The 9,359-nt window shown below is 63.9% G+C and overlaps 1 protein-coding gene across 3 annotated transcripts in view; it reads left to right on the top strand.

Moving 5' to 3' along the window:
• The first annotated feature begins 44 nt into the window (after positions 1-44).
• Positions 45-9,359, top strand: part of SCRIB (scribble planar cell polarity protein) — a 28,672-nt gene continuing 19,357 nt past the window's right edge. For all 3 annotated transcript variants that reach the window (XM_023741641.1, XM_004387381.2, XM_023741640.1), the window contains exons 1-17: positions 45-203; positions 1,320-1,437; positions 1,518-1,596; positions 1,678-1,767; positions 1,882-1,938; positions 2,034-2,097; positions 2,186-2,260; positions 2,345-2,489; positions 2,809-2,927; positions 5,244-5,443; positions 5,949-6,115; positions 6,185-6,315; positions 6,401-6,526; positions 6,831-6,998; positions 7,617-7,943; positions 8,763-8,825; positions 9,244-9,333. In XM_023741641.1, coding sequence (XP_023597409.1) covers positions 45-203; positions 1,320-1,437; positions 1,518-1,596; positions 1,678-1,767; positions 1,882-1,938; positions 2,034-2,097; positions 2,186-2,260; positions 2,345-2,489; positions 2,809-2,927; positions 5,244-5,443; positions 5,949-6,115; positions 6,185-6,315; positions 6,401-6,526; positions 6,831-6,998; positions 7,617-7,943; positions 8,763-8,825; positions 9,244-9,333 — 2,178 coding nt within the window. The remainder of the gene's footprint in view (positions 204-1,319; positions 1,438-1,517; positions 1,597-1,677; positions 1,768-1,881; positions 1,939-2,033; positions 2,098-2,185; positions 2,261-2,344; positions 2,490-2,808; positions 2,928-5,243; positions 5,444-5,948; positions 6,116-6,184; positions 6,316-6,400; positions 6,527-6,830; positions 6,999-7,616; positions 7,944-8,762; positions 8,826-9,243; positions 9,334-9,359) is intronic.

Here is a 9,359-nt window from a genome sequence, read left to right as displayed (position 1 = left end):
GCGCCCCGCCCCCCGGCCCGAGCCCGCGCCCGCCTGCCCGCACCATGCTCAAGTGCATCCCTCTGTGGCGCTGCAACCGGCACGTGGAGTCGGTGGACCGGCGGCACTGCTCACTGCAGGCCGTGCCGGAGGAGATCTACCGCTACAGCCGCAGCCTGGAGGAGCTGCTCCTGGACGCCAACCAGCTGCGCGAGCTGCCCAAGGTGAGCGGCGGCACCTGCTCGGCGTCGGTGGGTCGCCGGCTGGTGAAGAGTCGCGGCGCCCGTCGGGGTGGGGCAGCGAAGCCTCCCAGCCGGCCCTGCTGGTTCCTACTGGCCGGAGCCGCGCTCGCCCGGCCCCACCCTCCTGGCTGGCTCAGCCGCCTGGGCTGGTACCAGGTGGCAGCGGTCTTCAGGTGCCTGCCTGGGTGGCACCGGGCCTAAAGTAGGAGACCGAGTGACCCTGCGGGGGCGGCAACGGGACGGATCGGGCTGGTTGATAGGTGCTAGTGCGCTTGGCGCTCCGGAACGTGGGCGCCGGCTGCCCTCCACGTGCTGTCCTCGGCCTGCGGTGCCCGCCCAGGAGGTCTGCTCCCCCGCAACTCTTCACGCACTACCCTTGTTTCTTCACGGCAGCGTGTCCTTTTTCTCAGGATGCAACAGAAAGGACCATCAGGAAAGGAGATCGTAAAAGGATTTCCTTTCCGGAGACCGGGTTCTGAGCGCTTGGTGCCTGGGGGCCCGTGTGTCACAGAAGGCGGGGCTCCAGAGTTGATGGCGCTGCCCCACGGTCCCCAGAAACTGCATACAGCATCTCTCATGTCTAGGGTGCTGTGCTGTCCTTATTACTTTCTTGCCTGGTGTCTAGCCGCCAAGTTCCTGTTAAAGGCCCAGGAAACCACCACGGGCCCCCCAGGGGGCTCACCTCCTGGTGGCAGAGGCGATGGGGGGTGGAGCCCTGTGGTAAGACAGCAGGATGGGAAGGGGAGATGGGTTCAGTCACAAGAAAGCGGTTCTTCAGCTGAGATCTGGACGTGTGAGGCCAGGTGCGTGGTGAGACGGTGGTCCCGGGCACCCATCTGAGGCGGCCCCAAGGTCGCAGGGGGCTCAGAGTCTGCTGTTTTGCAGGATGCTTGTGCACGTTTTTCTGGCTTTGCTGTCCTCACTGCTGTAGCTTGGGGTGTTGTGGATGGGCCCCCACACTCCTGCGGGGCCTGGAGGAGGCAGAGATGGCTGAGCCTGGGGCACCCATGACCCACAGGGCTGTGTCCAGGTGCTTGTCTCTGCCTTGGAGGGCCCTCTGCTGGGGGGCCGTCTGGCTGATCACACCCCTGCCCACAGCCTTTCTTCCGCCTGCTAAATCTGCGTAAGCTGGGCCTCAGCGACAACGAGATCCAGCGCCTGCCGCCCGAGGTGGCCAATTTCATGCAGCTGGTGGAGCTGGACGTGTCTCGGAACGGTGCGAAGCCCCTGGGGCTGGGGGGCGTGGAGTTCTGGGAGGCTGGGGCATCTTTTCAGCTGACTCCTTTCTTGTCACAGACATCCCCGAGATCCCTGAAAGCATCAAGTTCTGTAAAGCCTTGGAGATTGCTGACTTCAGCGGGAATCCTCTGTCCAGGTGGGGAGCAGATGATCTCACAGCTGGGGGTCTGTAGCCCTGGTCTGAGCGTCTGAGGCGGCACTCTGTCTTTCTGCCCAGGCTCCCTGACGGCTTCACTCAGCTGCGCAGCCTGGCCCACCTGGCCCTGAACGACGTGTCCCTGCAGGCGCTGCCGGGGGATGTGGGCAAGTGAGTGCTCTCCCCCGCCTGGGCACCCGCCACCACACCTGTTCTTGCACCCTTCTGCACCCTGTTTCAGCACCTTGTCCCTCACTGCCTGGTGCCCGTTCCTGTCTCTTTCAGCCTTGCCAACCTGGTGACCCTGGAGCTCCGGGAGAACCTGCTCAAGTCCCTGCCTGCGTAAGTGCCCTGGCCCTCCACCACCAGGCGGGCAGGCGCGTGGCCCGGAGCCGTGGGCTGCCAGCCACACCGTGCCACGCTCTGCTTCCCCACAGGTCCCTCTCCTTCCTGGTCAAGCTGGAACAGCTGGATCTTGGAGGCAATGATCTGGAAGTGCTGGTGCGGGGCGGGGCCGGGGCCGTTGGGGCGGTGCCGGTGGGGCGGGGCCTTGTCCGTGTCACACACATCCCCCTACCCGCCCTTGCAGCCCGACACTCTCGGGGCTCTGCCCAACCTGCGAGAGCTGTGGCTGGACCGGAACCAGCTGTCAGCACTACCCCCGGTGAGTGGAGTCGTGGCTGTGATCCCTGAGTCCTCCTGCCCATCTGTGTCTGTTGCGTCCTGACCTCCCGTGCCTGACCCTCAGGAGCTCGGGAACCTGCGGCGCCTCGTGTGCCTGGACGTGTCAGAGAACCGGCTGGAGGAGCTACCTGCGGAGCTGGGTGGGCTGGCACTGCTCACGGACCTGCTGCTGTCCCAGAACCTGCTGCAGCGGTTGCCTGATGGCATTGGTGGGCACCAAGAGGATACGCATGGGTGCTGGGGGATGTGGGCACGTGGGTGTCATGAGGGCAGTGGGCACAGAGCCTGCCCTGGCTGGGTCTGGGGACATCTTGGTGGGCGTGTCCGATGTTGGAGCTGGGGCTACAGGAGGATGCTGAGGAGGAAGTTCCTGATCTCACCTGGGCAAGAGATGGCCTCGGGAGGGGAGAGCAGGCCAAGGCTGGGACAGCAGCAGCAGCCAAGGCATTGCCTCACGGCTGGCTCAGGCAGTCAGGAGCATGCCCGGCCTCCACACACTCACCCCGTGCTGGGTCTCTCCACCACCAGGCCAGCTGAAACAGCTGTCCATCCTGAAGGTGGACCAGAACCGCCTGTGTGAGATGACCGAGGCCATCGGGGACTGCGAGAACCTGTCTGAGCTGATCCTGACTGAGAACCTCCTGACGGTAGGGCCCAGCCCTGGGGCACCCGGGTCAGAGGGGGTGGGGGACTTGGGCATGAGTGAGCAAGCGCTGGAACAGGGCAGGAGGGCCAGAGCTGGAGGGAGCCGAGTGACGTCTGCTGGTGGTGCGTGTGTGTGCACGCAGCTGTGTGCTGGTGATAAGCATGCTTGTGCGTGTGGAAGCATGTGCAGGCATGTGTATGCGAGCGTTTGTGTATGAGTGTGCATGCGCGTAGGCCTGTGCGTGTAGGTGTAGATGCGCGTTGGTGGTATGTGCGCACTCAGGCTTGTAAGTACAGACGTATGTACGTGCGTGAGTGTCAGAACACATTGGGTGTATACGTGCGTGTGGGGACATAAACGTGTGTGGACAGCTACACGTGCGTGCAGAGGCGTGTGGGTGTAAATGTGCACGTAAGCACGATTGTGCAGGTATGTGCATGCAAGCATGTGTAAGTATATGCATGGGTGTACGTGCGCACGTAGGTACGTACATCCGGCTGTACGTGTGTATAGATTCCTGTGCTTGCCGGCACATGTGCAGGTGTGTGTGCAGACGTGTGCATACAGGTGTGTATGGTGCGTGCATGTGTGTGCGAGTGTACGTGGTAGTGTGTATGTGGACGCATGTGCGCAGGTGCACATAGGTGTACACGGTGTATATGTGTACAGGCGCGTGTAGGTGATACGTCTGTACGGACACGTGTGAAGATGTAGCTGATGGTTGTATGTGTACAGATGTGTATGTCTAAGTATAGCTGGTGTACACACAGACGCGTGTGTGCGGTGTAGGTGGCAGTTGTATGTGTGCAGACACGTATGCGTGCAGGTGTGACAGCGTGTGTGCGGGTGTAGGTGACCACATGCAGATGGGTGTGTAGGTGGCATGTGTTTGGACACGCACGAGGGTATAGGCGACAGATATGTGTGTACAGATGTATATGTCCATGTAGGTGGCAGTCGTATGCATGCGGATGTGCGTGTGCAGTTGTGAGTGGTGTGTGTACAGATGTGTGTGTGCAAGTGTGATAGTGTGTGCAGATGAGTATGCAGGTGTAAGCAGCAGTGTGTGTAGGTGTGTGTGCAGATATGCGTGCATGGAGGTGTGACTGCATGTGTGCAGGTGTAGGTGTGTGCAGCCACGTATGTGTGCAGGTTAGGTGTGTGCAGCCACGTATGTGTGCAGGTTAGGTGTGTGCAGCCACGTATGTGTGCAGGTTAGGTGTGTGCAGCCACGTATGTGTGCAGGTGTAGGTGACTGCAGGCGTAGGTGGTTGTGTGCAGACGTGTTGTGTAGGTGGCTGTGTGTGGGTATGGGTGTATGCCCAGGCGTAGGTGAGAGCTGTGTGTGTGTGCAGACAGGTACACGTGGGGTAGGTGATTGTGCAGCTGTGCATCAGTATAGGTGGGGTGTGTGTGTGCAGCTGTAGATGACTGTATGCAGATGTCTGTGTCTAGGTGTAGGTGGGGTGTGTGCAGGTGTTGGTGAATGCCCGTGTGCAGATGTGTGTGCGGATGTAGGTGCTGTGTACGTGCGGATACGTGTAGATGACTGTGTACGTATGTGTGTGTGGGTGGTGGTGGTGTGTGTGGATGTGTGTATGCAGGTGTGAGTTGGGCGTACCTGTGTGCATAGACACGTGTGCGTGCAGGTGTGGGTGTGGGTGGCCTGTCTCATAGAGGCTGTGTGGTGCTAAGGATTCTCTGTCAGGGGAGAGTCTACTAGGCAAGAGATGCGGCTGGGACGGGTGGTCAGAGGGGGAAGCAGGAGCTCTCGGAGGCTAGGGTAAGATCTTGGGCTGTATTTTTTTCCGTCGTGTGATAGGGCACCAGAGGCGGGTCAGTGGTGAGGCAGGGACAGGAAACCGACCTGCGTTTCAAGAGGATGAGCTAGAAAGCTGGAGGTCATCTGCTCCTCCAAGGAATCCCTCAGGCCAGGAGAGTGGAAGAAGGGAGAAGTTTCTGTTACAGGGTGTAATGGTGATGCCTGACGCCAGGGTGGGGATGGGGATCCACCTGGGAGCAGAGGGGAAGCGCAGCCTGCCCTTCAGGGCCCCAGGAGGGGTGTCCCCAGGCAGGCAGGGTGCTGCAGAGCAGGGCCAGGCAGAGCAGAGCCCACCGGGCACAGATGGCTTCTGGGTGTAGGCAAGGAGAGTGGGACAGTGGGCGTGGCCTCAGGTGCTCAGGCCGGGGCGCCTAGACGCAGGGATGATGGCCGCTGTCCTTGCTGCACCTGGCTCGGCGTGTTGGTAGTGGGCAGAGGTGGGGGCAGCTGTCGGGGCGGGGGCGAAGGGGCTGTCACCTGCCTCCTCCCAACCAGGCCCTGCCGCGATCCCTGGGGAAGCTGACCAAGCTGACAAACCTCAACGCGGACCGGAACCGCCTGGAGGGGCTGCCACCCGAGATCGGCGGCTGTGCGGCTCTCAGCGTGCTCTCGTTGAGGGACAACCGCTTGGCCGTCCTGCCTCCTGAGCTCGCCCACACGGCCGAGCTGCATGTGCTGGATGTGGCTGGGAACCGGTGAGCACTGCTGACGCACCCCACCCGCCCCTCCCCACCCGCGATGACCAAGCCCACACACCTCTCATTGGCCCTGGCCACGCCCACTGGCCACGCCCACATACCCCTCCTGGGCCCTGCCCATCCCCGCTGACCACGCCCACCCCTCAGCCCTGCCCACCCTGCTGACCACGCCCACACCCCTCCTCAGCCCTGCCCATCCCTGCTGACCACGCCCACACCCCTCCTCAGCCCTGCCCGCCCCCGCTGGCCACGCCCACAACCCCTCAGCCCTGCCCGCTGGCCACGCCCACACCCCTGCCCACCCTGCTGACCACGCCCACATCTCTCAGCCCTGCCCATCCCCGCTGGCCACGCCCACACCCCTCAGCCCTGCCCACCCTGCTGACCACGCCCACATCTCTCTGCCCTGCCCGCCCCCGCTGACCACGCCCACACCCCTCCTCAGCCCTGCCCGCCCCCGCTGGCCACGCCCACCCCCGCTGACAGTGCCCGCCTGCCGCAGGCTGCAGAGTCTGCCGTTCGCGCTCACCCACCTCAACCTCAAGGCCCTGTGGCTGGCGGAGAACCAGGCACAGCCCATGCTGCGCTTCCAGACGGAGGATGACGTGCAGACGGGCGAGAAGGTGCTCACGTGCTATTTGCTGCCCCAGCAGCCCTCACCCACTCTCGGTAGGTGCCAGCGTCCAGGGCGGGCGGGGCCTCGGCGGGGGCGCGGCGGCTGACTCCGGCCTCCCACAGAGGATCCAGCGCAGCGGAGCAGCCCCTCTGAGAACTGGAGCGACACCCCGCTGAGCCGCGTCAGCGTCATCCAGTTCCTGGAGGCACCCGCGGGCGACGAGGATGCCGAGGAGGCCGCTTCCGAGACGCGGGTATGGGGGCATGGGGACCCTGGGCAGGGTGCGTCCGCCACCACACCTGATCTCTGCGCTGCTCCTCACCCCGTCACCCTTGCAGGGCCTGCAGCGCCGTGCCACGCCTCACCCCAGCGAGCTCAAGGTGATGAAAAGGGGGATCGAAGAGCGCCGGAGCGAGGTCACCCCCTGCAAGCTGGGCCCCAGGTCACGCTCGCCCTCAGAAGAGGTGCCTGTGGGGACGTGGGCAGGGGCACTGCGGCCGGCCCGTGCTGGGTGCAGGTCTGCGAGGGTTGGCGGAGACAGGGCTGGAGCAGGCTGGGGGGAGGTGACATGGGTGGTGAGTGTGGTCAGTAGAGTGGGCAGAAGGAGTATGAGCGGCTTGGGTGTTCCATGGGCAGGTGAGGGGTCAGAGTGTGGGCTAAGCGTGGGAGGGCCGGGACGGGGGCACCCCAGTTGGGGGCCGCCTGCCATGGAGCAGACATCGCCTGCGATGGGTGGGTGCTGTGGCTAACCCTGCTGCTTTGTCTTAGGAGAAGCGGCTGAGCACTGAGTCTGGGCTGAGCGAAGCCTCACACCCATCCGTCAGCACCGGCTCTGAGCGGGAGCCTGAGGGCCCGCTGGCTGAGGCGGAGGACCTGGACCAGCTGGAGGCCACGGCAGCCAGCCCAGAGGAGGACATGGAGGAGAACTACGAGGAGGTAGGGACAGGCCGGGAGACACTGGGGGCTGGGCCTGGAGGTTCGGAGGGCCCTGCTGGTGGGGGATGGGTGGCTGTCCACCTCCCTCAAAGATGGCTGTACCGCTTGGGGCTCATTGTGGCATGGACAGCTGCTGTTCCTTGCTAGTGGCGGCTGGGAAATGGGATACACACGGGTGGGCTCTCCCCTCAGCAGAGCTCGGCCTGGGGCAGGGGCTTCTCCAGGCGAGTGGGGGTCAGTCCCATACCGTAGCGCCCGCCTCACTGTTGCCACTCAGCAGTCTGTTTCCTGACTGTACCACCCCAGAAAAGACGTAGTCCCCAGGCCTAGTGGGTGCTTCCAAGTATCAGGCTGCCAGAAGGTCATGGCAGGGTGTCTGCCCGGCGCCACAGGGCTTCTGGTCTCTGGACAGGCCCTGGTCTGCGGTCTTCTGTGTGTCCCCACCTGTGGCCAGCAGAGAGTTCCCAAAAGCCTGTCTGGTACCCGTCGCTGCTTGTAGGACTTTCCTGGATCCTCCTGGGGCGCCCAGTCTTTGCACTGCCATGGCCCTGGAGGTTCCCTTGAGGAGGTGGGGCTGGGGGTGTGCGGGGAAGCTGCCCACCTCACACACGCTTCCAGCCCACAGTGCACTTCGCGGAGGACACGCTGTTGCCACGGGGGGATAGTGAGGATGAAGAGGAGCAACTCGAGGCCCCCCGGCCCCTCCTGGGAGGGCGACAGCGGCTCATCCGCAAGGACACGCCTCATTACAAGAAGCACTTCAAGGTCTCGAAGCTGCCGCAGCCCGAGGCAGTTGTGGCCCTGCTGCAGGGGATGCGGCCGGACGGCGAGGGCCAGGCCGGGCCTGGCGGTTGGCACAATGGCCCCCACACGCCCTGGGTTCCTCAGGCTGAGGAGGAAGAGGAGGAGGAAGAGGAGGCCGCAGCCTGTGCACCCTCCGTCAAGGTGGGTCCCGGCCCTGTGTTGCTGCTGCCTTCTGACACTGAGCGTGGGGAGCTGGACGTAGGTCTGGCCGTGTGGCCAGCACACAGTCCACCAGCGACCCAGCCAGCCCTCCACGTGTGCATGCACAGGCCGCCCTACATCAAATTTGCTTCATTTGCTCCTCTCAGCGGCAGCCCTGTGGGGTCAGTGTTTGCCGAGATGCCGGCTGGCGAAGGGAGCACGGGGCCAGAGGAGCTGACAGTGCCCCGCAAGCTGCTGACAGTGGCTGCGGTGCCCCCCCCACCACGTCTCTCAGGCCACCTCACCCACGGAGGCCAGCTCTCGTCGTTGGCTTTGTGGCCCTATTGCGAGGGTCTGGTTGTCTGCTGGGCCTTACAGGGCCTTGACTCCAGAAGCCAGAGCCTACCCAGGCTCCCGGAGAGCTGCCTCTTACCTTTTTGGTACTTTAGGAGTTCCTACACTGAGGTGGTCTGAGATGACATCGTGTTGGAGACCCTGGGGCTCCTCACGCAGCAGAGCTGTATTTAGTCCAGGCGGAGCCCTCGCGGGTTAACCTTGGAAAGGCCGAGGGAGCGGTGGGTCTCTCAGCAAGCGGGCCCGCTCTGGGGCCCCCACCCTTCCCGGAGGGTCCGTAGGGCCTCCCACCTGCCGACAGGACACAGGGCTCACCTGCTGCGGGTGTGGGCGGTGCTGGTGGGCGGGCGCTGGGGCTGTGGGGCTTGGTGTGCTCTCTCTTCTCTGCCTCACGGCCGGGCTGGGCGGTGGCGGGCCAGAGGTGGTGGCACTAACCTGCATGCCTCGCTGGTCCTGTCCTAACAGGGGGTGTCGTTTGACCAGGCCAATAACCTGCTGATAGAGCCTGCCCGCATTGAGGAAGAGGAGGTCTGTACCGCCTGCCACTCTCGCTGGCCTCTGGGCTGCTTGGCTCACGCGCCTCCCTCCCTCTGCTTGTACGGCCTCTCCTGGGAGGGTGCCAGGGTGCTGGGCAGACTGGCCTGTTGCCCCTTTGGGGCCACCCTGGGCACATCCTCGGGCAGCCCATCTGCAGACGTGGTGCCGGCCCCCACACCCCAAGCTTGGTTTCTGGTCTCCATGCCAGGGGCGAGCGAGCCCTCTAGCCTGGGCTCCTGGGCCCTGGCTGCCCGCTTCAGGCCTCATCCTGCCCTCACCAGGCCCTGGCCGGCCAACTCCAGGGCTGGGCTGGAAGTGGCTGTGGGGCCCTGGCTGCCAGAGGGATCAGCTTCTCTCGCATCCGCTGCTGGACAGACCTGGACACCCCCGTGTCTGCTTCTGTTTCCAGCTGACGCTCACCATCGTGCGGCAGACGGGGGGCCTGGGTATCAGCATCGCAGGGGGCAAGGGTTCCAGCCCTTATAAGGGAGACGATGAGGTGAGGGCTTGTGCTACCCCCCGGCC

This window comes from Trichechus manatus, unplaced genomic scaffold (assembly GCF_000243295.1).
Source record: "Trichechus manatus latirostris isolate Lorelei unplaced genomic scaffold, TriManLat1.0 scaffold00185, whole genome shotgun sequence".
Taxonomy (NCBI): Eukaryota; Metazoa; Chordata; class Mammalia; order Sirenia; family Trichechidae; genus Trichechus; species Trichechus manatus.
Note: the sequence above shows the minus strand (reverse complement) of the source record. Positions and strands in the feature narration are given on the sequence as shown.